General features: G+C 48.3%; 1 protein-coding gene, 1 long non-coding RNA gene and 1 other non-coding gene across 13 annotated transcripts in view; 2 read left to right on the top strand and 1 right to left on the bottom strand.

Annotated features, from left to right (window-relative positions):
- Nucleotides 1-3,433: 3,433 nt before the first annotated feature.
- Nucleotides 3,434-3,506, top strand: TRNAG-CCC (transfer RNA glycine (anticodon CCC)). Its single transcript has one exon. It is a non-coding gene; the product is annotated as a tRNA-Gly (tRNA).
- Nucleotides 3,507-7,898: 4,392 nt separating this feature from the next.
- SALL1 (spalt like transcription factor 1) lies at nucleotides 7,899-24,266 on the bottom strand. 4 transcript variants are annotated; one of them, XM_070451310.1, is made up of 4 exons: nucleotides 24,244-24,266; nucleotides 23,132-23,224; nucleotides 10,654-14,087; nucleotides 7,899-9,499 (listed from the first exon to the last, which is right to left on the bottom strand). In XM_070451310.1, exons 2-4 carry the CDS (start codon nucleotides 23,205-23,207, stop codon nucleotides 9,059-9,061), a joined length of 3,951 nt encoding a protein of 1,316 aa, XP_070307411.1. In that variant the 5' UTR covers nucleotides 23,208-23,224; nucleotides 24,244-24,266; the 3' UTR covers nucleotides 7,899-9,058. The 4 variants fall into 4 exon arrangements, with proteins under 4 accessions (XP_070307411.1, XP_070307412.1, XP_020753424.2 ...); XM_070451311.1 differs by lacking the exon at nucleotides 24,244-24,266 and adding an exon at nucleotides 15,172-15,377 and having other exon boundaries at nucleotides 23,132-23,219; XM_020897765.2 differs by lacking the exons at nucleotides 23,132-23,224; nucleotides 24,244-24,266 and adding exons at nucleotides 15,172-15,377; nucleotides 20,434-21,930.
- The window catches only part of LOC110139726 (uncharacterized), a 78,776-nt gene continuing 76,577 nt past the window's right edge, over nucleotides 23,773-25,971 (top strand). For 4 of the 8 annotated variants that reach the window (XR_011482233.1, XR_011482239.1, XR_011482236.1 and 1 more), the window contains exon 1: nucleotides 23,773-24,117. This is a non-coding gene — a long non-coding RNA (uncharacterized lncRNA). The other 4 variants (XR_011482237.1, XR_011482240.1, XR_011482238.1 and 1 more) reach the window with 4 other exon arrangements.

Genomic DNA, 25,971 nt, shown 5'->3' with positions numbered 1-25,971 from the left:
CAGGAGAAAAAGAGAACTTGTTTTTCTGCGAGAGATGGGGAGAGATGGGGAATAAAGCCCCACACACTGCTATGTGGATGCATCGTTTCCTCTATGAAAAAGACATCAAAATAATTTTATCTCTAAATATTAATGTTAACAAGGTCTTCCTAGGGCAGGTAATACTTATCATATCCATAAAGCATTCAGTGCTTGCTGAAGGAAGGGAATGGGGTTAGTGTGTGGATTCACAATCCATGTGCATTCCTGCCACTTCTGTCAGCACTGCATAGTGAGCTGGAAGGACCCTGGTCAGGAGAGTCCTCCTGTTAGAGGGAGGTGTTGAGAGAGCAGATCACTTCCTGTGAATCCCAGCTGATTCTACTCCTCCAGAGACCTGTAAGGAGAGTAGGGAAAAGGGAGGGTGCAGAGGTTCGATTTACTTATTGTAGAATTCTGGATCTGGGGTTGTGTTAGAGAGAGACTGGCAGTACTCAATCTTCTTGGGAAGATTTGTGACAGGACAAAAGGAGAGGAGAATGGTGAAGAGCTGAACATGCATGCTCTGGAGCTGGGCTGTCTGGGTTTAAATTCTTGCCAGGCATTGGGCCCTTAGACATTTCACTTAACCTCTCTGTACCTTAGTTTCCTTATCCATAAAATGGGTGCAATGATAACACCCACCTCACTTGGTTGTTGCAGGGATTAAGTCAGTTAATTCAAGTAAACCCTCTGAAACATCATGTGACACTTTCTAATCACTAATTACAGCTTATTTAAATGGTTGATTGTGGCCCAGTGTTGCAAAGTAAGGGAGCACTCACAAATTCAATGGCTCACAAGTTCAAGTTCATTGAACTCACAAGTTCAATGACTTAAAACAGTGCCCATCTATTCCCCTAGTTCTGTGGGTTCTGGTCAGTTGGTCTCACTCAGGTGCTGGCTGGGGCTTGGCTGATCTTGGCTGGGCTTAGCAGAGGATAACCCTGCATCATGTGGCTTTTATTCTTCCGCCAAGACTGGCGAGCACGTTCTTTTCATGGTGGTGGCAGAGGCACAGGGTACAAGAAGAAACACACAGGCATCTCGGGGCCCAGTCATGGCACTAGCACACCATTGCATCAAGTCGCATGGTCAGACCCAAAGAGACAGGCAAATACACCCTGCCCTGGGGGTCAACAGTGCAAGTCACATGGCAAAGGCTATGGATAAGAGAGGGCAAACTGTTGCCCAGAATGAGAACTACCATAGTAACTCTTTTTATTATAATAGACATAAGAAATATTAGACTGAGAAACCACATCAAGAAAGTATATCCTAACCTTCAACCAACAAGCTGACCTTGGGCAATCACTCTTCCCCCCAGAGTAGGAGGGTGTAATTTGTTTATCTAAATAACTCAGGCTCCATCTCTCACCCTACCTTCTATACAGCCAAAGAAGTTCCTTCCTGGCCACTCCTAGCTCTGAAGATTTAGGTAAGTGTGTGCGCATGTGTGTGCGTGTATGTGCGCACGCACACATGTTAGATAGAATCTGATCTTTGTTAACATCTGCAGAAAATCTATTTGAGCAGCATTCCTAAAAGAACTCTTCTAGAAATGATTACTCAGGATGACGTACTATTAGGCCATGGTAAGCCCCCTAGTTAGCACAATGATTAAGAATGGCAGGTTTGGGGAGGGATGTTATCTTAGCTACCCCAGAGCTCTGGCCCAGTAACCAGGGCAGGAGGGTTCTTAAAGGCACAGGGCAGCTTGTTGCAGAAATTAAGTTTTCCTACTCTGTTTTTGTTTTCTTCTTTGCACTTACATGTGTATTTAAGGAGAATCCCCCAACAGCAAAGCAGCCCGGGAGAAGAGAGCACAGGTTCTTTGGCACCAGGGGTCCAGCTGCTTAGCGCTCTTTACTGGCAGAGGTAACAGCTAGGAAACAACACTTGGATGCATGAGTACAAAGACAGGTGGGCAACTGGTCTACCTGTGCCTTCATCAGTACTCTTCCCACTGCTAAATCTGAGCCCCAGACACCCTCTCCAAAGCCCCCAGTTCCACGATTCCTGCTAAGAAAAAGGAGAGATCCAAGCCTTTGTCAGTGGCTTCAGACTTTCTGGTGACAACTTGTGCTAAGAAGCACATTGATCATTGTAGCTTGGTGCACACACATATAAGGCTGAAACAGCTTCATAAGTCACTGTGTGTGTGCTCAGTCGCTCAGTTGTGTCTGACTCTTTGTGTCCCCATGGACACAAAGAAGTTCATCAAGCTCCTCTGCCCATGAAATTTTCTAGGCAAGAATACTGGAGTGGGATGCCATTTCCTCCTCCAGGGCATCTTCCTGACCCAGGGATGGAACCCACATCTCTTGCGTATCCTGCACTGGTGGGCAGATTCTTTACCACTAGAGCCACCTAGGAAGCCCTCATAAGATACTACACTTAATACAGAGTGTGATCTACACTGCTATTTTTTATTCCATTACCCTTAAAAAATAATGCTCAGGATAACCTGCTAGACTGATTTCATAATGTGCTAATATTAGGGTCCCAACCCACAGTTTGAAAAACTCTGGGCCAATTCCAAGGTGTGTGTCTATAGGTAGACGGGTAGAGAAAAAACACTCTTTAAGAGCCACAGACCTCACACTTGTCTAAAGCAAGAGACGGTTGGTTAGAAAAAACTAAGAAAGGATGCAGCTAAAGAAGCTGTGGGATGTGTCTGTGTTGTTCTGATTTGGGCACATCACCAATGGGTGTGAATTGTTAGTATTTTTCCTGCCTGGGACTAGAAAGACTATTGGAGAAAACGGTATCCAGTGTTTTCTATTCCTTCTAAAAGAAATATACTTATGTTTTAAAAAGGGACTAACTTAAGTGAAATGATCAAATAGGTCACAGTATAAGTGACTATGATAATGTGAAATTGTGAACACGGTAAGACTGATGGAAGCTGCTGGGAAATTTTGATGGATATTGAACCTTTCAGGGTACACATGCGGAAACCAGTCCATGGAGCAGACAAATTATGATTATGGCCCAGAGCTGGCTATTAAGCAGTCATAGCTCCAGGTATTCTGGGGTCCAGCTGTTCATTCTCTGATCTCTGGGTCTCAGTTTTGTTATAAATGACAGTGGCCCTGTCTGTCTCCCTGGACTGGTGGGAGATAAGACAGGTGGAAACACCCCAAATTCTAAACACTAAAGCAAGCTCTGCAGGCTGGTTAGTATTCCCTTTCGCATCCTTTCCATCAGGATAAGAGCCTGCCTGCTACATTTACATCTGTATCAATGTTTACATCCATGTGACTGTCCGGGCCTCTTATTGAATGTGGCTTTGATTACAACAAGATGATGTAACCCCTGGTCTCTCTGCATCATGTCCACCCAGACTGTGCTGTGTCAGGATTCAGCTGGACTGGGTCCCATCTTGGGTCTAATACGGAAGGACCAAGGGACTTCCCTAGTGGTCCAGTGGCTAAGACTCTGCACTCCCAATGCAGAGGGCCCAGGTTCGATCCCTGGCAAGGGAACTACATACCACAAGCTGCAACTAAGACCCAGTGCAGCCAAATACATGAGAAATAAATTTAAAAAATAAAAAGGAAGGACAGATTTGTGCGGCCTCCAACACCATGTCTCGTGTCTTCTAAGTCCTCCATAGAACATAAGTAAAAAGTGGACCCTAGAACTGGCCTTGCAGAGTTGAGTAGCCACAGCCTGTTCAAGGTGTTTATAAAGGCCCCATCACATCCCCACCCCAGCCCTCCTGGCTTTAGGGCCGATCAGAGCCAAGCTGACAGGCAGTCTCTGGGTCTTTGTTGAACCTGAGCTCAGATGGATGTAGAAACACAAGAGAAGCCAAATTGTATGTTTAAACAGTTAAGAGGAAACCAAGCTCAGCAAGGAACTACAATCCTGGATTTAGCCTGGGTGAATTTTCCTTCTCTGGGATTTCCTGTCCTTTTTTTGGGATGTTTCTATCTATCCAAATGTTCACTGGCAACTGGTTTAAGGTCATCAACTGAACGGTGGTGAAAGAAAACCTTACACAGTGCTTGGGTTTAGCTGCTAAAATATCTGTGGTTACCCAATCAACCCAAAGGCAGGCTTACAAGACACATGTTCCCAGCCTCCATCTATCTGTCCTTAGTAGAAAGAGGCCAAACTTGAAGACAGGGCTTAAAGAACCATCCCTAACAATAAAGGCCAGGTCAGCATGGGGCCCCAACTGCCTGGGGGGGTGGGGGGGGAGGGGTGGGGCAGGGACAGTGGGGTGGTGGGGGAGGTCCTTAACGGATGTAGAGTAAGTGAACCCAAAAGTCTGCCTCCTGCAATGTTCTTAGGCTGCAGTTAAAATTTAACAATTTTTTTTTATGTAAATCATCTGGTATGTTCAATTGCATGGGGGGTTGGGGGTGGCAAAGAGGGAACAATGGGCTGGGATTAGATAATTTACTTAGTGCTAAAATTCCAGGAAGTTTGTGTTGATCTGGGCCTGGATCTTGTTACTTTTTAGCTTCAATCTAAATCTTTATCTTCCTAGTATAGTTGAGAGGACATTTTTTACTTAGCCATTTTTACAGTTGTAATTTTTTCCCCCTTTCATCAAATAGAGCCAGTTAGATTAGCAGCTCTTAGCACGGAGATGAAAATATTGGTAGGACCCATTGGGCCCTGTTTTGTTTATTCTACCAGAGCAGGCTTTGATCTAAACATATTTCCTGGGGTCTGGACGAGATGACCTAATTCCTGTCTTATCCGTCTCCACTTTCTGTGAATCTCAGATTGCGCTTGACTGTGGAGCCCTTTGAAATTCACTTTACATTTTTTCCCACTTTGTTACCCCCTCTGACATTTGTTTCATTTGGGGTAGGGGTGTGTAGCTCCTAGTAAAAGACTCCAATGCTTTATTTTTCTAACAGGACTGCTAAGTTTTAACAGAGTGGGAGCTTTCTTTTTTTTTCTTCTTCTTAAGTTCTCTCCTTCTTGACATTCGCAACACGCCAAAAACAATAAGCAAATAATCTACTGCTAGAAATTTTATGTCAACTGCAAATCAGTCAGGATTTTCTGTATGACACTTTTTTCGAATTTAAAAAACAAAACAAAACAAAAAAACTGTCCCCCACCCCCTTACACATCAGTTGAATAAACCCGGCCCAGGAGAATTGAGAGGCAAAGACTTAAAGCTCAAAGTTGACTCTTGAGCCAATCGGTTTCCCTAAATGATCTGGAGAAACCTGCCTCCTTCCTTACCCTATGCACCCCTCCCCCTCCACAGCCACTGGCCTGAGGGGCCTTGGGTAGCTTGGGTCTTGTCTCTGGGCTCCCTTTTTATCACCCTAGTTTCCTGTCAATCACCAAACTGCTCTTCCAAGCCTATTTTCCAGAAAGAGGGAAGCCCCTGTATGTATATGGGGGTGATGGGGATAGGAGTAGGGGTAGGGGTGGGGAGCAACGCAGATGAAGGGGGAGGAAAAAAAAAAACCACACAGGAATACAGGGAAGGAAAGACGGGGGAGATAAGGGACCAGAAGAAGGTGAAAGAACGACAGCAACACAGTCGAGACCCAGAGAAAAAGAAAAAGCATCCTTATTCCGAAAAGTGGGGGAAAATAACCCGAGTGGCTAACGTTTGTAAATTTTGAGTGATGGGTACAAGAAAGTTGGTTATTTGCAGTCCTCCTGTTTTGTTTTCTTTTTCTACAAGTCACTTTTTTTTTTTTTTTTAAGGAACTGAGGCAAATGTCACCAAAACGAATATTTTTAGTTCAAAAATGTGAATTTGGCTGTTATCATTCCGGGCAGCAACAAGCCCAGGAAATTCGGTGTCCGGCGATTCCAAAACTACCTCGACGCACCTCCAATTAGAGAAGGGGGGCAAAGGAAGGCGAAAAAGTGAGGCGAGGCTAGACGGGAGGGGGTGGGGCGGCGTGTTCACTTCGGCCTTAAAATAAACTTTGTAGCTTTATAAATATGAATAAATTTTCTCTTCCGCCGGGGTGAGCCGAAAGGCTGAGTGTATTTCTCACCCCGAGAGGAAGCAGGCTGAGGGCGATTTCTTGTTTTGGAAACGAATGTAAGGGGGAATAGGCAGGTAATGATCAATAGATTAGAGAGAGTCGATCGATGGATGGATAGGCAGGAACCAAGGCGAAGAGGGAAGGGAGGGGACAGAGACGCCGACTGAGCCCGCGAGGCTCCGACTTTCTCCTAAGGGCTACGGTCGCCTCTGAAAGTCTGTCCAAACGAAACGCTGCTTCTGCTCCCGTTAACTCATCAGAAAAAGCTAGAAGGGAGGAGGTCGGTGGTGAGAGGGGAAAGAAAAAAAAACTCGCCCGCTGCCCGCCCCGCCAGCCTGGCGGAAATGGACCCGCAGCTGGGGAGGCGCAGGGCCGTGACCCCCACGCCCGCCGCGGGTGGGAGCCCGGGGGTGGGGACCGCGCCGCGGCCGCGGGATGTAGGGGGTCGGGGGGAGCGGTCCCGCCGCGGAGCTGTGTGTGTGCTCGGAAACCCATGTCGGGGCTCTGCAGATGGGACCCCTTTGGAGAGGTGGGCGTGGGGCTCAAGGGCGCGGGAGGGAGGGGGAGGGCCGAGGGGCGTGTAACGAGCAGGTCCCTCTCGGAGGCCCCCCGCAGGTCTCAGGCTCGGTCCCCAGAGAAGCACCCGGATCCAAAGACCACTCAGGCCTGGGCACCCAGTCCTCGTCGCGCCCAGCCCTAAGAGGTTGCATGCCTCCCTTCGCAGAGAAAACGTTCCCCTCTGGCCCGCCTATGACAAAAGCAGCCAGAATCTCATCTTTTCGCCTGGTCCCCACTTTTGAGCAGAGGGGTCTCTCTGGGGGTGACGTGGCTGGGACCCTAGAGGCGCAATCGCGGATGCTTGCTAGCGCGCTGAAACGTCTGGGTGATTCTCCGCAGCGCACAGCCCAGTGCCTGCCCTTTCAAAGTTTGGGGGCGCCGGTCCCCATATGGTCACAGCCTCAGGTCAGCGCCCACCTTTTGGCACGCCCCTCCTGGGCCCCAGACCACTTAGCCTGGGGAAGCTCGCGCCGAACGGCCATGGAGTGGCCTGTGCCCCAATAGAAACTTCTCCTGGAAGGTGGCCCCGACGCTTCTCCCTTACCTGGGCGCAGGGCCACTGTCTGCCGGCGGTTTACCGCGGCTCTGGAAGAAAAAATTCGCAGACCCCTCTAGACACCAACTTCCACCCAGTCCGTTTGCTGACCCCAAAATAGTGCTCTGGAGGGAAATATGTTCTAGGGGAAACCCTAGAACAAAAGGAGAGAGGAGGAAATCAGACTGAATTCTGGTGATGCGATATTCAAGTCGACTCTACATATCCTTTGTCATGGACTTTTTCTTTCAAATATGCGTGTGTGTTTAAATGCCTAAAAGACTAATTAAATAAAGACCAAGTTGACCTCGCTGGGTTGAGGCCCAGTTTCAGATTATATAACCCCAGCTGCCCCGGGAATTCTCCAGCAATGCTGCTCACAGCCGCCTGGAAAATGACTGAATCAAAGGAAGTGAAACCACCGGAACAGGAGAAATAAAGCCAAAGTCTCCAAGGCCATGAATGTCCTGCTTAAGGAAACTTACCTGGCCCGATGGAACCTCCTATACCAACTTTTTATTTCACACCATTTTTTTCCTTTTTCTTGGGGGCAGAAAGGTTGTAGGAAAAGTAGCCAAACAAGTAATTGATATTGGGAGAATATCTAGATCCTCCAAATTAAAAAAAACAAGGAGAAAAAGGAAACACATGCTCATGCAAACCTGTTTCTGTTATGCCTTTTACAATTCCTTATTTAGAGAGAGAGAGAGATACATACACAATTTACTGGTGCCTGGGGAAATGCTAAAATACATTTTGGGGCCTGGCTAAATAGAAATGCACTCTAAAAACACAGACACAGTATATTGTTTTATCTGTTGCAAAAAAAAATGTATTTGATTACTTGAGTAAAATTACAGTATCTCTGTTGTTAGTAAGTATTAAATGTTAAAGAAATTGGACCCCCCCCTTCCTTTCAACTTTCCAAGAAAGTGCATGTAACAGTCCATTTTTTTTTCCTTCCATACCTAATACAAAATAAACAAACACTATACCTGCTCTCTTGATCAAGAAGAAGCATTTGCTCTTGTAAGGAACATATGTACATTTTAATGAAAGTGATATTTCTTTTTGTATATACAAGAGCATCTACATTTTCTCCACTGAAGGTTGTTCAAGATGCTATTCTTAGCAGCATTGTGAAATTCCAGCACACATTTTCTATTGTGAATATACCTACAAGGCAAAATGTTACGTCTTAGTTTCAACTACCAAAACAACACTTGTATTTTTCTCTAAAGAATTTTGCGTGCTTATCACTGTACAGAAACTTATTAACATTGAGGACGACTCAAGTAAAAAGCACAATACAAATAGCAGTTCAAAACGGAAAGGGTTAAATCTACAAAAAAAAAAAAAAAAGCAGGTTGAATTTTAGAATAAAAAAAAAATCCCCCCAAAAAAACCCAAACCTTTCAAAGAACCACACAGTTCAGTCTGTACTTTCAGTCCTTTCCTTAAATTTGTTTCGAAAGATTAGACAATGTGTTTGCTGATAAAATTTTCCAGCAGGATCAAAGTATACATTTATATACAGATTTTATTAGAGATCTAATGCATCACTGAGGCATTGCATCAACACCAGATTCATATTAAACTGGATATAGAAAATAAGTTAATGCCAGATTAAGACCGCCTAGCAGGGCAACTTGCAATTGCCATAAATGTTACAGCAAGTTTACAGGACTCTAGTCAATTAGTATTTAGTCCAAAAATACAGAAGACCAAAGTTAACGCTTGCATTCTGTTTGCAAAGCCAGGTTATATCACTAATAAATAAGCTTTCTTAGAACTCTAGAAGTTGAACAAGGTACAAAAGAATGTCTTCAGAAGGTTGTAGTTCAGAGATCTAGGGTGGGGGGGCTGTGGGGGAACCAGAAGGTTTGGGGGGGACAGGGCAAGGAGGAGGAAGCAACTGTGGGTCTCATTCTGAATGGGGGATGCTCCCTCTCCAGCCAAAGGGCCTTTAACTTGTGACGATCTCTTTGCTGTCTTCCACGAAGCGGGTGAAACGGAAGTTGGTTCCATTCTCACTGCTTGCCATCTTCTCCAGGCCAGCCAGGGGTGCACTGGGCTCTGAGTTCTGGAGCTTCTCCAGGTTTCCCGTCAGCCCACTAATAGGTGAGCTGCTTCCGCTGCCCAGGCTTCCAGGAATTGGAGGAATGCCCCCATTCTGAATGACGGAGATCTCGTTGGCCTTCATCGCCAGCCCGTTGGAAAGCGCGGCTGCGTACTGATTCCAGAAACTGGAAGGATCCCCACTTCCTGACCTGGCCGCCAAATCCTTCTGGAACATTTCTGGGAACTTGACGGGATTGCCTCCTAGAAATGTCATAGGGCCATCCACAGAGAGCCGGCGACCCCGGCGGGCCGGGGTGCTATTCCACATGTGAGTGCCCATGTGTACCTGGGATGGGGGGAGGAAGGGATGGAGGGAGAAGAAAAAGAAAGGGGGGGGGGGGAGAGAGAAGGGAGAAGCTTAATAGTCGAATCTGTCTCAACTCACATCCCAACACTCGACAGGGCCAGTGGCCACAGCGTCTATTCTTATTACATGCCGGACAGTGGGAAGGGTAACAAGAACTGTCCACTCAAGTCTGCTAGTAATAAGGTGTCCACTCTCTGCAACCCTGGTCTGCCTCTCCTCTGCCTGGGCAAGGATGCCTTACTTACTCCTTTTTTATTACCTGTATTTAGCTTATAATGGCCTTGAGCAAGCCAGTCAGTTGCAGATAGCTCTTTTCAGGGTGAGAATTGTTATGTCCACTCTCATTGCCATGGCAAGTATTGTATCTGACACCCTTTACCCTATAAATGTCCTTTTCAGATGGGAAGAGAGTGCCCCTCACTGATTGCCCAATGGAGGGCCTGTGCGTGGAGCGAAAAAGCCAGAAAGTAATTATTCATCTTGCATTACTGGCAGCAATCTCTAGAGAAATACTCTGTCAACAGAAAAATGTGCACAGTAAGAGCGCTCAACTGTTGCTCTAGAACTTAAGCATATTTGCTTTCTTTCCAACACGTATCGGTAGGAAATGTTGTATGATCAATTATCATAATACCCATTAGCAGAGTGGTGACGTTACTGTTTTTAGAAAGACAAACCACGCTGGACTGCAGAGTTATGAAAAAAATAGATGCCCACGCAGAGGAGAAGTGTAATTATTAAGTGATATGGGCAGCACACAGGCCACATGGAGGTCTTTAATCAATACCCCATGGCAATGCGGGGCTGCCTGACCTGGTAGGTAGAGCAATTCATTAGGTGCACTTAGCGAGACAACAGGGCCAGGCCGCTGCTTCGCTTAGGTACCAAATTATTCAAGGCACTCTGACGTTCAGCAGGCTGCAGCCTGCCCTGGTCCCTGCCATGATCCTGACCTGCATAGGCACCCACAGTTCTCCAGATAAGCCACGTGGCAGCAGGTTCTCTCGCGAGAACTCGCCCCCTGACTGTCTGGACCAAAGACTCTGGGAGCGTGCCTTACAAACCCTCAGTGGCCTTGAAAGAAAGAAGGCTGCTGGGGTGGGTGTGGGTGAGGTGCAGATGGAGTGAAGTACCTTAAGATTGCCTTTTGTTGTGAAAGCTCTTCCACAAATAGTGCAAGCAAAGGGTTTCTCTCCAGTGTGAGTTCTCTCGTGAATCTGCAGGGCACTCGACGAGGAGAAGGTCTTACCACACGTGTTGCAGTAGTGCTGTTTGGGGGTTCTCCTGGGCAGAGCTGGGAGCAGAACTGGGGACGTGGCAGAGGATGACAGAGGCCCAGAAGAGACGTGACTGGCGGGGGTGTCCTTACTGTCCTGAGGAGTCACATGCACGAAGCCGTTGACCTCTGTCTTGATGAGAGATGCCAACGAGTTGGCGGGAATCACCGCCGAGTTCTGATTGGGGCCAAGGTTGGAACTGGGCTCAAAGAGCTGTGATGGTAGATCCCGCATCTGATGTGTCAACATGTGTTGCTTCAAATTACCCTTGGTGGAAAAGCCACGATTGCAGACTGTGCAAATAAATGGTCTCTCTTTGGTATGACTTCTGTAGTGAATGTCCAAGGCACTCTGACAAGCAAAGGTTTTGCCACAAATGTCGCAAGCAGTGTTTTTAAATTTACCCCGGTCTCTGAAAGGAAAGAGGATTCCCAAAGAATCTTCTTTGATGATTTTCTCTGTGTGACTAGATGTCAAATCCAGAGCCCCACCATTCACTGGGGCGGGAGACAAACCGTTGGCAAACTCACTTGCCCCTGCTCTCTGCGGCTTCTCCTCGGCGCTGGGTGACTTGTGGAATTCCTGGGTGCTGTTGGATGGGGACAGAGCCTGCATGGAGGAGGTAGACTCTGAGATGGCCGGGCTGCCTGCACTTTGGCTCTCCATGTCCCCACCCACTGAGGACGAATCGTTGGTCAGGACGTCCCCCTCGACTGACCCGTTCTCCACTGACTTCAGGCTGGCCTGCAGCTGCTCTGCCAGGCCGGCGTTGATCATCTTCATCTGATTTTCCAAAGCGGCGATGCTCGACATCTCTAGAGGCAAAGGCGAGGAAGACAGGCTGTCTTGGGACGCGTCTGCGGACTTGGGCGTGTCTGGGATGCTGCCCTCGGGACAGTCTTCCATGTTTTCATCGGAGAAGGTGTCTAGATCATCAAAATTTTTCTCATCAAAGGAGCCCGTGTCAGACTCCATGGACTCGGGGTAGCTGTCAGGGACCGGGGTGTTGGGGATCTGGCCCCCCATGTGCATTCGGATGTGCTGCTGTAGGACCACGGCGTTCGTGAACTTCTTCTGGCAGATGGGGCAGGAATGCTGGACTCTGAGCGGGGGCATAGCTCGATGGACGCTATAGTGGGTCTTCAGGTTCCCTTTCGTGGTGAAAGCCCGGCCGCAGATCTTACACTTGAAGGGCCTCTCCCCGGTGTGGGTGCGGTAGTGCATCTTCAAGGCGCTCTGACAGCTGAGGACCCGGTGGCAGATGATGCACTCATTGGGGTCAGTGGCCTTCTTGTCAATGTTTTCGACCAGTTGCTGAAGCTTAGATGTCTCTGAGGCCTGGGCTGAGTCCAAGAGTCCCCCAAAAGGAAACTTCGCCTTGAACTGCTCCGACATTAGCGGCAACAGAGGGTTGGTGAAAGTCGAGGCGCTGCCCGGACCGCCTTCAGACGCTAGGGAGCTCAGCACGCCGGCGTTCAGGGCTGGGGCCGAGCTGGGGACCATACCGCTCTCTTCGCTTTTGCCGCCGGAAGGGGGCGCAGTGGGGCCTTCCGCTTCCTCCGGGAGCCCACCTGGGTTTCTCACGGCCGGCTCGGGGGCCCCGGAGTCGCTTGTGACGGAGCCCGGGGGGCTGGCGGCAGAATGGCTGATGGGGATGGGGGCTGGCTCTTCGGTCTTGATGAAGGGGGTGAGGTTCGGGAGGGTGGGGGGCAACGGCAGGCCGACAGAAGTGGTCAGGGTGGGCAGGACGGGTTTGGTGTCTAGCCAGCTGGTGACCGGCTTTTCTGGAGGGATGGACATGCCGTAGGGGATGCCGGTACTGGTAGGTATGTTGTCCAAATGCTCAGGCACGGGGTAGGGGTTCATCTGGATATGAGGGTACTTCTCTTTGTGGCGCTGAAAGTGGACTTTGAGGTTCCCCTTGGTGGAGAACCTGTTCCCGCAGATGTTGCACTTGAATGGCCTCTCTCCGGTGTGGGAACGAAGGTGGATCTGCAAGGCACTGTCGCTTCCGAAGACCTTTGCACAGAACCTGCACTTGTGTTTGAAGAACGCCTCATCCGAAGCGCTCTTGGCTTCGAAGGCGGTGACATTTGGTGGCTTGCTTTTTCTTTGCTGGGCCAAGGCGGACAAGGGGTTTAAATCCTCCGCTGTCGTTCCAATGTTGGGCAAAGGGCTGGGGAAAACCGAGTTAGCGGGGGCCGGCTGAGGTAGAAGTGGATTAGATGCAGGACTCAACAGACTGCTTATTGCAAAAGCTGGTGAGGATGAGGCAGAGGCCGCGGGGTTGCTGGTGTGGGAGGCGCCCGCGCTCGAAGCCACTTTTTCCGAGGATGGGGTGGGAACTGCCGCCGCCAGTATGTGAACGTTGGGGGAAGAGCCGCTGTGTGGGGGGGCGATGGTGTTGCCGGAACTGCTCTGAGGTAGCTGGATTGGGGGGAGCTGTTTCACACCGCTGATGCTGGCAGATTGGCTCGCGAGGCTCTGTGCTAACCCAGCTGCCGCAGCCAGCTGCTGAGATAAATGGGAACTGAGGGTGGACAAGGGGTTGGCAGATGTTCGTAAAGTACCTGGAGAAGGGCTGGAAGAGGTTGGCAGGTCTGCGTTCTGAGAAGCCAGCAGCAATATTTGGTGACGAATCTGCTCGATCAGCTGCAGCTGGTGGATCTGCTGCTGCTGCAGAGCTAAGAGCTGCTCCATCAGGGCCGGGACGGCCAGCTTGCCCCCCGAGGCCCCACTGCACCTCGCTTCCTGGGAGAACTGGGCCACCGCCACCTTGGTGCTCTGGAGGTTCTCGATGATGACGTTGCTGTTGATCACGGAGAAGTTGCCCAGTGTTGTCAGGTCCCCGAGTTGAGGTAGAGAGGTTGTGATCGCTGAGGTACCTGCGCCGGAGCTGCTGCTGCTGCAGCTAGGTGGGGCGCTGCTGTCGCCACCCCCGCTCAGGGGCCCACTGGTGCCTTTGGGGGCTGCCGGGGCCTCCACCTCCATGGACTCGTCCCTGTCCGGTGCCTGGGCTTCCGCCAGGTCGCTGCACTCTGCTTGCTCTGTTTTGTTAGACGTGTCATTCATTTGTTCCTGGGGATGATCGGGAGGGGGGCTGGGGCTTGAGAAGGTTTCAGGTGGGGAGGCTGGACTTTCATTTACGATGAGAACTAATTGATTTTTAGTACAGTTCTTCTTGTGGAGCAGAAGATCTGACAATTCGAAGAACTCGGCGCAGCACCGGCCGCAGACGTGAGCATCCTTGCTCTTAGTGGTGCGGTTGGGTTGGCCCTTCTCTGTGTCTCCTGCAAAATGAAAAGGAGCAGGGTTAGCAACGAAGCCAGGACACCCAGAGTCATCCAGGACCTCAAAACAGAGAGAATGGGGGCAGATCAACTCTTTCCTCCCCGCGAAACTCAGAAAACTATGGCCCCAGAAAACCAATCAATATTCCTTAAGAACGTTCTTGATTAAATGTTAAGGCTGTTGGAGGACTCCCTATCAATCTGGTATCTCCGAGAGCCGTGGCCTTCAGGTAATCCATCAAAATATAAAATACTATGAACTGCAGACATTGGTGCATAATGAAATTCCATAGCAAAATATTGATTTCCAATATTTTATACACCTTATTGTCTACTCGTCCATCCAGAGAGGGTCCAGCCACCATCCTGAGGACTTATTAGGCTCTTGAGTTTCTGTCAACCTTATTCATTTTCACCTGATTCAAAGATATCTGTGACAGTTTGTTCTGTCACTAAACTAATTTGTAGTCATTCAAGGTTCCAATCAGTGGTTGACAAGGGAAAAAAAAATGGCTATCACCAAGGTGAAGACTGACAACTTGAAAATCACCTCCAGACCCTACCTGGAACCTGAGCTATGTCTGATCCGTGACAAACACACTTTAGCCACATCAGTAACAAATCCTCTGGACACTCAAGACTCAGCTGAATACAAGAGAAAACAATGAGACACAGACAGACACACACACACACACACACACACACGAGAAACACAATGATCAAAATCCATTGCAAGGCCTGCCTGGCACCTATGTATCAGGCTGTGGCATGTTTATTTTTAAAATTAAAGAATGCAACTGGCTACCATCCCACTAATCAAGGAATATATGCCACTATGCTCCAAATGGCAACATTATGCCTGTAAATATTTCATCAAAAGTGCTCTTTCTATCTATAAAAACTGGCACAAGATTTACATTTCTGATTAAATATCAACTTAAAGAAAGATGTGCAGTTAAGGGGAAGTGAAGAAATAATTCTTGTTTTCTAGTTTGGAAATGCTTTGCAATTCTCCTTGTCTGAAATGCCTTTAAAAACAGTTTGCTCTTAACTGTTATCAATTGTTTAACAGATTGTCCCGAACCTTTCATTATAAAATCCCTTTATTTCATGTTTGTTTCCACTGGTTGCTCAGATTTCTTCTCACTAAGATCCATTTGTAAATTAAACATAAAAATCTCCAACTCCAAGCTAACATCCTATTCAAAGACAGGATGGCGTCCCATTGTTTGCCCAGCATGGGGAACACCAACTTCTGTTGTACAAATGGTGTGTGGTCATCTCCGTAGGCTGTGAAAAAAAAAAAAAACTGTTTAATTCAAGGATTACCTCCCTGCATGCTTTTCTGCAGAACTGAATCAGATAATAGTTAGTTTCCATGACTTCCAAATTGAATCTCCCAGAAAACTTGCAGGGAAAAAAAAAACTAATAGCAAATATGAATAAATGCAAAATCAAAATGCCGCTTTTTTCAGTAAACTTAGAATTGAGTCAAAAGAGTCAGCCATTTGCCTCTTTGCAGTAAATATAAAACACACACACACACACAAAAACAAAAAAGCTTGAGTAGTTTTACATTCCAGAAAATATAATTAATACCCAAATACTAACTTCTGAAAATTCCTTAACTCTGTTTGCCTTGAGTGATGCCGCAGATGATTAGAAACCCTGGTAAAGTATGCCAAATGTATGCACACTTTATTCACTGGGAGGGTTATTTGAGTAGCTAAGTTATACTTAACAAGCTAGCTTCCCTAATACCCATCTTTTAATCTCCGTAAGGGTATAGTGCAAAATGCATTAACAATACCAAACAAATCTCGGTTGGAGCAGAAAATACCAATAATGATTCAGTTTTAATTTAATGTTTAATCATCCTAATTGGCACAGGATTCCTCTGCACATTCAAGGTGCTGTTTTAAGCTCTGTCTCTCGCTTTACTTAAAAATAATGTAAACAAAATATTAAACGAAATTCGCTAAAGTTATGTTTCTTAACTGGGGACGAAAATAATGTGACAAAAATTCTGTTTAAAGCTTCTTATTTTGACAACCAATTTTAAATGATGCATCCATTTCAGATGCTTATTTTAAACTAGGAAATGCAGTTCCTAATATATTCAACCGAAATGTTATTTCTTTCTCTTTGCACATTTCCATATGTAATGGTTATGTTTCCATCTACTTTTACAGCCAATTATGAAGGAACAAAAGCTATTCTGTTTGTTCACACATTTTCAACAAAATGCATTAAAACTATTATGTCAGCATGTTCTATTAAGCTCTGCATTCAGTGGAAAATACTTTTCAACCAGCTCACATTTATCAAAACATAAAGCCACTTTAAAACACAGTTTTGCTTGGTCAGCTGGGCTTAGACAAATAATGACAGATTCAGAACTAAATAACTAGCAAGGGAAATCAGAAAACTGACTTCATCAATTGTACACATTACAATGTAGTTGCTTCAAATATTTAGCACATCTGTGCTCACGATTAAAGGGCATTTTTAATTCTTTATAACTTGCAAACATCTGATATTCTCATAATATAGAGAAAATTTTAAAAAGGTTACTTTACAGGATTTAGCTGATTATTACTTTCCTGTGCTCCAATTCTGCACTTGTGCTGCTTCAAGACTCACTTGAGAATTTTCAAGTTTTTCGACCTGAACATTTTTATATTTAGGGTTGTGCTAACTGGAAGGAAAATACAGACACTTAAAAATAAGTGCCTGCTTGCTTCTAAGAAAGAGACTGTGTTAAAAAAGCTGCCCATATTTTAGCTTAGATTTTCACAACATTTTAATAAGCTGACATTTGATCTCACTGTAGAGTCAACTAATTTAATTTCCTGATGTTTATGAACACCAAAAAAAAAAAAATTCTGATACCTATTTTGATTTATTTCAAAAGCAGGTGTCACTACATTATAATAGTTCTTAACATTAAATCCATCTGCCTTCTGAACAGAATTCCAATGAAACAGTTTTATATGAAAAAAAAAAAAAGGGATAAAACATGAGGTCTAGTTTGAATCTTTAACTACCAAAGGGAATATTTTAAGTCGTAATAAGATGTACACACATACACTCACATCACAAACTAACATATTCTAATTCATTTTTTTGACCGTCTGGCTATCTTGTATCTCTCTCAATAATCTGTTACACAAGATTGCAACTGGTGACCCCATTATAGTAAATACAGTTGCCTTGTTCCCTGTACTATAGTAAAAACAATATTCTAGTTCCTCTTCTATGGATTATGCATTCAAATTAATTTTGTCACCGTGGTCATACAGGAAAATTTCAGAAGAGGTGGTTTTCTAAGTATGTACACACAAAAAGATTTTTGGAATGTTCTGGGTTTCTTTTACCCCCTCTGGGCCAGAGAAAGAGGTGATCTTATAGCTTTATCCAATTTATATGAAAATCCCAGATGTTTTAGTTTTCATTGTACTATTTAGGTTCTTGATGCCCAATTCAAATATGTCAGCTTTTCATCATCTGAACTAAACACTGCAGAATGGGAGGCAGAAAATTGAAGTGTTCCAGTATATCTGTCTGCTGAGAAAACAAAAATAAAACTATGCCCCATGCTGAAAGATTTGGCCAGCCAGGAAAACAAAACAAAACAACAGCCCTACTGTACCACGCTGAGTTTTCTTTTTTTGGAGCTTCTCAGAAAGACCCTTCGCTTGACTTCCCAGTACCTTCAGATCACATTAACGTTTTTAATAAAACCCCACAAGATTATGATCTTGGAGCCTATAGTTTTAACTGGCTGTTCCTTTTGGTAGACCAATTTCGAAAGGCTATCACAAACATTTCTGATTGATTGGTTTTTCTCTCTTTTTTTCTTTTTCTTGTACAGACCTGGAAAAAACCTGCATCTGAATGTTCAGCTTGAGATTCCACAGCAATTTAAACACCACTACATATGCTCCGCATATTTTCTGTAATGTCTTAAGTTTCTTCTGTGAGATCTGTAGCCAGATGACACATTTTACTGGTTCCCTTCAAGTCCCCTCAGTGTTCTGACTGGGATTAGCGTGTTCTCGAGTGGAAGAATACAAGGGGAAGTCTCTGACAAAATAACAACATGGACAAGACAGTCCTTTGAAAATCCTGATACCAGCCCACCTAATGTACACAATAAATGAAAGGGGGAAAATATCTTCCCCTTGGATGAATCAAACTGAACACTAGATGGGGTTCCAGTTGCAAGGGTTTGTTCAAAAACTTCTTTGTGGCTTTCCTCTTCCAGTGACGCGTAAAAGAGACTGCTTAAGGCGAGATCTAAACTTTGACTACATAAACATTGGCAAAGGCACAAGAAACTAGATCCCTGTTGTCTGAGGGTAAAACTGAGCTATGGGAACTACCTGTCAATCTTCCCCTTTGGGGGTCTGGCATCTGAGGGTGACAGGGGAATAAGGTTAGGAAAAGAAGCCAAGCTGATAAGGTGAAACTAAAATAAACTCCGAACTTCCTGCTAAGTGACTAGCAAGACTCAATTTGGGGGTCACTGGGAAGATACTGAAGGACATATTATGATCTGGACCTTGTCACCTCTGCATGGGAGGAGGCTAGCAAAGGTTAAAACAGCTCGACACATCTACGTTTTCCAAAGCCTGGCACAGGGACTTTTTTCTTTTGGAGGGGGAGGGGTGCTGGTTCTTGGGATAATTTACCACCTCCTCCCTTCAAATGCTCCATGACTGCCCTTTTGGTAATCTAAGAATATTTGGGAAGACAGGGTGAGCGGTATCAGGAGGTACCTTAGATAAACCGAATTAAGTCTGCAGAAGGAATTAGTTCTGGCTACTCCACTGAGCTTGGCTTTTCTCAATTTCAAAAAACTGAACTGCTGGTCTACCTGATTCCCACCCCCCGCTTTTCCGTGAGAGCTCTGCCTCGAAAATTCAGATTTTTGCTTTCCAAAGGACTGTGGGTCAAGACAACTTGCTACCTGCCAAAGCAGAAAGAAATGAAATAAAGTCCCCAAAGAATAACCTATAAATTGACACTTGTGCCTATAAACCATAGGTGAATCTGGATGGAAAATAAACCACAAAACCTTCGGTATCACAAATTCACTTTCACACACGCTCTCTCCTGTCCTTCCACCTTCGCTTGTTTGTATTTGTTTGTTTGTAACATTTTAGGAAGTATGTAAGGCCTCCAGCAAATTCCCCAAAACAGCTTGCATTTTCTCATCCAAAATCTTCCATGATGCCACAAACTTAAAATAGGCCTGATTAAACAAGAGTTTTGTGCAACTGCCTTATCATGCAGGTGTCGGTTTTTCAAAAAAAGCAATTAATTATAGTTCTCTCTAACCTTTTGGGCCCAGAAATCAATGTGCTGCCATTAAGCTGCTCACACTGAGTAAATTACTTTGGTAAATAATAGAATTTCATTATTAATATAAATAAGAGGAATTTTTTTTAATGATACTTTATATGAGAGGCAGTGTTTTATCTGCAGTTCATGATGTTTTTATCTTTCTTCCAATATGAAAAAGCTTGAAAAAGCTGGGCATAGAAATACTTTCTTAATAAATGAATGGAGTATGAGTGGGCCAAACATGTCGTTCCAGGAATCTTAAAAAACACTACCCAAGGAAGAAAAAGGCAACACACACACATACACACACACACCTGAAATCCAAATCGCTAGTAAAGAATTCACATACAAAATCATTCCATTCTAATGTTCTCTTTCCTCAAAATTATTTACCTTGCTAAATAATTTTCCCAGTGGCAGTCATCTTTCTACAAGTAATTCGAGACTTGTTGCATATCATTTAAGAGACAAGTAATAAGCGCCATACTCTTGGTTTCATAAGAAACAGTAAAAATCTCCCAGTTTATTTTGGGAGAGAATATAGCAGCACCAAAAATAGAATTAAAATATGAACATCGTAAGACTGACCAAATGATCTTGTTTTCTTGAACTTGTTCTGATGAAGTTATCCTGGAGATTGCTGAGACCAGCTCGGATTTTCTTTGTACGCACGCACACGCTCAAACACACACAGGCGTGACATGCCGCGCAGTAAGCCTGACTGCTCCCAGGCTTGGGAGTCGCTCCTTCAGGGAAACTGTAACGGGGGGCCTACAAACTTTTCTAGGTCTCACTCTGGACCGAAGTCATGAAATCAGAGGTGCCAGCATCTGCTGGGGGCACCACCAGCTAGGTTTAATTTGATAGGTTTAACATTTCCTTTGCCATGTTTTAAGCCCATCTCAAGAAAGAAAAAAAAAAGTAACCACAGCGTTTAAGGAAGGTTAATCTTCTAAAAATTTAACAACTTTCATGTAGATTAAACAAACAAACAAACCTGCAAACTGAAAAACAGAACTCCAATGACTCCTTAAAGTGTGTGTTCTGTGCGGACAGGAGAATGGGTGGCTGGATACACTGCATGAAAGGTGGTGACTTTTTAAAGGTAACTTGGAGACATGATTGCTCAGTTCTCTATCTCACAACTACTCCCAAATAAAAAGAACTGGCGTGTGTAAGGCCCTCCTGTAAAATCAGACATGGAGGAGGATTAGTTGTGTACTAATATTATTACAACATGCTAAATCCTGTAACCCTATTACAAAATCTACCCTCTAGGCAGTTTCTCCCAAACTTATTGTTCAACCATGTAAAAACAGTCATAACCTAAAACCATTACAACTGGAGAAATAGAGGGGGGTGGGGAGAGGTGAGAAAGGAGGCCGAGAGGGGAGTGATTCCTATGGTGCCCCGACCAGTTTACTCCTCCTTAGGACAATGAAACAGCTTTTGGGGATAAAAAAGAAAGAAAAAGGAAAGGAAGGAAGGAATAAAGTAAAAGAAAGAGAAAAAAGAAAGAAAGGAAACTTAATGTAACTTAACTAACTTACCTCAAAGCCCAAATAAACCAAAAAAACAGTCCTAATAAATAATAATGGTCAGAGGTAGTGAACTCCTTTTATGCTATCGCTTTATGAGAAGCCTTAACTATTAAAAATTCCGGATTCCGAAGGCGAGAGGAAAAAAGGTAAAGATCTAGCAAGCATCAATTCTCTGAGAAGCCTAAGTCTTTATTTTTTTTTTCCTTTTTTGAAAATATATAAAATCAGTACACATTAATTTTTAAAAAAAGACTTAAAAATAAATCTTTCCTCTCCTCCCTTTAGGTTTGGTCCTTTAAAAACTGTTGACTTTAACAGTATCACAGTGAGGAAGATCTCACCAGAAACTTTAGCAAAGATGGTGTGGGGACGAGATGCAGAGGAAACCAGCTGGGAAAACCCAGAAAAATTCTGTGGCAGCGGCCTTGGATAATTTCACCTCTCTGTACCTTGAGCACCCAGTCTCGCGTGGGGTGGAAAGCGGGGATCACGGGTTCTCAGGGGACTGAGAAATCAGAGGCTCTGGATAAGGCTTGAAGCTTGAGAAAGTACTGGGGTGGAGGGGGCCAAATATTGTACACAAATATCTTCATCTGTGTCTGTTCTCCCCCCTTTCTTACAGGGATCACCCCCTCCACAGGAGTCCCCCTTCCCGACAGCCGGGGTGAAGTGGGTGGGAGCCCCTCGGCTTCTCCGCCTGGGTTCTTCATGGGTCCCTGCGCCCCAGCTCTGCAGAGAAGCAGGCCTCTAAGGGAGGACCGGAGGACCGTGAGGGCCGGGCGGCCGCAGAGTTTAGAGGACTGAGGTGCCGACCGAAGGGCAGGCTTCCGAGCCCTATCGGGGTCCAGCTCCCTCCTCTATACCCCAAAATGGAGCACCTCGAGAGACATCCCGAGTCGCAGAGACAGCTCCGGGGTTGCCGTTCGAACCTCCGCAGCCGAAAGGCGAGCACTGTGCCGGGGAACCGAGCCCGGGCGCCGCTCCATCGCCTCCGGCCTTGGGCCTGGGAGTTCGGAGGCCCCTAAAGTGTAATATTTTTTAGGGATAAAAAGGGATTCAAGGTGTCTGTCCTCTCTACCCCCAATTCCCTGCCCGGATCTCTGCCACTCTCGGCCTTAGCTCCGTCATACAAACTTTGTTCTGGACTTGTTCACTCCCTTTGGGACCCGGCAGTTGTTGCCTCCATCGGAGGAAGCGAGTGCCTCTGATTTAGGGGGACTCCCTCGTGGCTAGATAGCCCACCCCACCTCCAGCTCTGAAGAACGACCCTTACGACTCCTGGAAGTGCGAGGTACCACGATCCTTAGCGGGAGCCGACCGAGTCTAAAGATTTCTTGGGGGCGCCGAGTGTGCATGTGTTGGGAGAAGAGATGCGGGGATCAAGTGGGATGGCCGGACCCCGACACTTTCCCCCGTCCGCCTGCACTCTGTCTGGGGAGCACCCGGCAGCAAAGAGCACTCTCCAACACGGCCTCTACCCCAGCGTGTCAGGCACGGTGGCCCCAATACAGGTTCCCATCTTCTTGGAACTCCGAACTCCCACAGGAACCCCATTCCGCGGCGCGGGCCCAGGAGGAGTGGGAGCGCTGGGGAAGGGGGGGAGCGCCGCGCAGGGAGCTCCCCTCCACGTTCCAAGTTCAGCCCGGAGCACAAAGTAAACTTCCTTCCCGCAGGCAGCAGGACCAGGGCGGCGGAGGCCAGGCTGGGCCTCGGGAGCGGGCCGGGGAGCGCGTGGAGCACCGCGCAGGCAGGCGCCGACGGCCTCTGTCCGCACCCGCGCCCCGCCGGGCACCCTTGCCCCGGCCTCAGCTCAGAGGGTCCCGGGATCCGCTCCCGGGGACAGCCGGGACGCAGGAGCAAGGCCGGTTAGCCCTCTCTCCTCCCCGCAGGAGGACCCAACAACTCCGGAAAGATCCAGCCTGGAGAAGTGTTTGCTTTCCTCGGGGCAGGGGGGTTGGGGGTGGGGAAGCCCAGCAAAGGCAAATTGAAATAAAAAAAAAAAAAAATCGCGGAGTCGAAACGGTGATTCGGATCGCGGCGGCTGGGCGGTGGGCGCGGGGGCCAGCCGCGTGTGCGTGGGCGCGAGTGTGCGTGAGTGTGAGTGCGAGTACGTGTGTGCGCGTGTGTGTCCGCGGCGCGGGCCGGAGCACTCACCATCTCGCCGGGGGAGCGAGGCCACTTCGGGGTCGGATTGGAAATGTTGAGGCTTCGCTTGCTTCCTCCGCGACATGCTGGCTCAAACATCAGCTGGGGCAGAATAAAAAATTACTAAAAAAAAATCTTCTCAAAATTACGGAAATCGAGCGGCGGCGGCGGCGGCGGCTCCCCCCGCCCGCCGGCCCGCCCGCCCCCTCCCCGGCTCCCCGGCCCCGGGCGCAGCGCGCATGTGTCCTGCTATAATTATGATTATCAATAATGCATTGCGATTAATCATAGAGGGGCTCTTTGAAAGGCGATTGGCACCGGGCCAGCGCTATTCAAACCCGCTCGCCTTAATCAATTAGTTTGTGATTTGCTGCAGACCCCTGTCTCTCCGCGCGCTGGCCCAATAAGCCGGCCGCGGGGCTGGCTCTGCGAGCCGCGCCGCCCGACACTGGGTTAACCCTCTTCGCGACCGCCCGGGACTCCGCGGCCGGGCCGCCGGGGGCCTGCCTCCTCGCCTCTGAGCACCCGGCGCCCCGGCCTGCGCCCCCCTCCCTCCCTCGGCCCCCCCCATCCCGGGCTGGGCCGACCCAAATTAGCATGCCCTCCCCGGAATTAAGCCTCCCCTGGTGGGGGGTGGGGCCGGGCGGCGGGGGCTGGGGACCCGGGCTGCGGGCGCGCGGCGAACTTCCCAACTCCGGCGCTAGGAGCGCCGGCCCGCGGGGGGAGGGAGTCCCGTGGCGGGATTTGGGGGGAGGAAGTCCCGTTTCGTGAGTGTTTCTTCGTTTCTTTAAGAGCTACCAGAAAGCAGCCCACCCCCACCCCCATTAAAAAAAAAAATAAGCGAGTGGGGAAGAGCCAGCCCCACGCCGGTCCGCCTCCCGCCCGCGGCCCGGCCTCCCTCCCGCTCGCTGCTTGGCTCGGCGCTCCTTCGCCCCGAGTTCTCCATCCCCTGGATCCCGGGCTCGCGGGGGCGCGGAGAAGAGGACCAAGGAAAGGTTTGGGAACGTGATGGGTTTGGGGCTTGGGGGGGGGGGGAGGGGCAGCTCTCCCTCCACCCCGTTCCTCCTCAGAATGCCCCGATCCTCTAGCTTCTCGCTTGCTCCCCCGCTCCCTTTCTCTACCTCGGACATTCCCAGGACAATTAGGGCTGAAGTTTTCGGGAGAAGCGGCCCCGAGCCCGTGGGATAAGGGGGCGGCCCGGCTCCGCCCAGGACCCCTCCCGGACCTCCCCCTCGGCTGCCCCGGTTGGCTGCAGGGCGCGTCACTCCGCGGGGAGGCGGCTGCAGCGGTGGCGCCGCCGAGCCCAGGGCAGGCGGCGAGCGGGGACCGGCTTGGGATCCGAGTTCAGCTCTAGCCGGGGGGAGGGGAGGGGCCGCCGCTTACCCAGCACGCTGCAACCCTCCCCTGGCCTCGCGAGGCGCGGGCCTGCCCCGCTGGGCTCCGGGCACGGCCAGTCCCCGGGACCCCGCGGCTCTTCGTCCTGGGGGAGCGGGCCGTGTCCCAGGCTCTTGGCGAGGAGGTGGCCGCTCTGAGCCTGAAGAGAGGGGAGTCCTTGTCCACAGCTGTCTGGCCCCGCAGGAGCTCGCCTCCACTTCTCAGGCACTTGCTGAGCGCGGCGCCCAAACTTTTCGCACCAGCTCCATCTCCCCAGGCTGTGAGGCAGCCTTCCCACCCGCGGCCCTGAGCCCGGAGTGGGGATCCCGGGGCCCGCACTCAGTCCGCTGGGCTCGGGCCCCCGCGAACCTGAGGCTCAGTCCTCGGTCAGCCTAGCTCTTCCCCCTTGTGCCTCAGGGTCTCCTCGCTCCTGGTTCCCGAAGTCCTGCGCCGGAGGGACACTCTAAACTTCGGCTGAGTAATGGGGACGAGGGGGGGGGGGTGCAGATACACAATCCCCACCCTATCTCGCGATCGGGAAAGGAGAGGGCTCATAAGGACGCCCCAATTCGGGAGCGCCCTGGAGCCTGGAGAGCCATACAGTCAGTTCGCGCGAAGTGGGCACCAGTCTTCCAAGTAGAGTTTCGGGTACTCCGGACCATACTGCGCTCCCGCAAGAGTCTCTCTAGCCACTTTGGTCCTCCCCCGCTGTTTAAAATCTAAATCTTTTGTGTGCGGGTGAATGTTTCTGTTTTCCTCCTGACGACTTTATTTCTCTTGGTATAACTTCTCCTTTCTCCTGTTCGCCCTTTCTTCACCTTTTCTCCCGCTTATTTTTCCTCTTTTGTGGCCTCGCTCGATCTCTCTCTCTCTCTCTCTCTCTCTCTCTCTCTCTCTCTCTCTCACACACACACACACACACACACACACATTCACGCTGACACCCCTCTGCATCTCGCTCTTTCTCCCCAGGTCCTGTTGGTTACAGTAGATTTTGATAAAAAGACAAACGAAGCTATCAGTGGGGCTGATGTTGAAGAATGAAGATAATAATGTTTCCATAGGTGGTGCTTCAAATGCCATTATTTCTCACTGAATATTTAAAGAGATCCCTCGGCAAAGATGGATCTGCGTGCTCCTGGGGTGCCAGCCTCTCGCTTCCCCCAGACCCCCAGGAAAGTGTGCGGGAGCACGTGTAAAACCCATCCCCCGCTCCGCAAACTGTGATCCTCGCAGGCATCCCAACCCACACTCTTCCAGGTACACCAACGCCGCCGTATGCACTTGCACACGCGTTTCTCCGTTTCTGCCCGTGTTTGGATTCGGCCGCATCTGTCTCTAACAATCTTGGCTTCTTGAAAGTCCGGGCCTCTGGGGCACCGCGTGCTGCCAGGAACCGAACAGAGCTAGCGATCCCGCAAATCCTTCTTCCTGGATCGCGCCGTAAGCGCCGCGGCAAGCTCCCGGGATTAGCG

The sequence above is a fragment of the Odocoileus virginianus genome, chromosome 20, assembly GCF_023699985.2.
Source record: "Odocoileus virginianus isolate 20LAN1187 ecotype Illinois chromosome 20, Ovbor_1.2, whole genome shotgun sequence".
Classification (NCBI taxonomy): domain Eukaryota; kingdom Metazoa; phylum Chordata; class Mammalia; order Artiodactyla; family Cervidae; genus Odocoileus; species Odocoileus virginianus.
The sequence above is the reverse complement of the archived record's forward strand: the minus strand, read 5'-3'. Positions and strand labels throughout refer to the sequence as shown.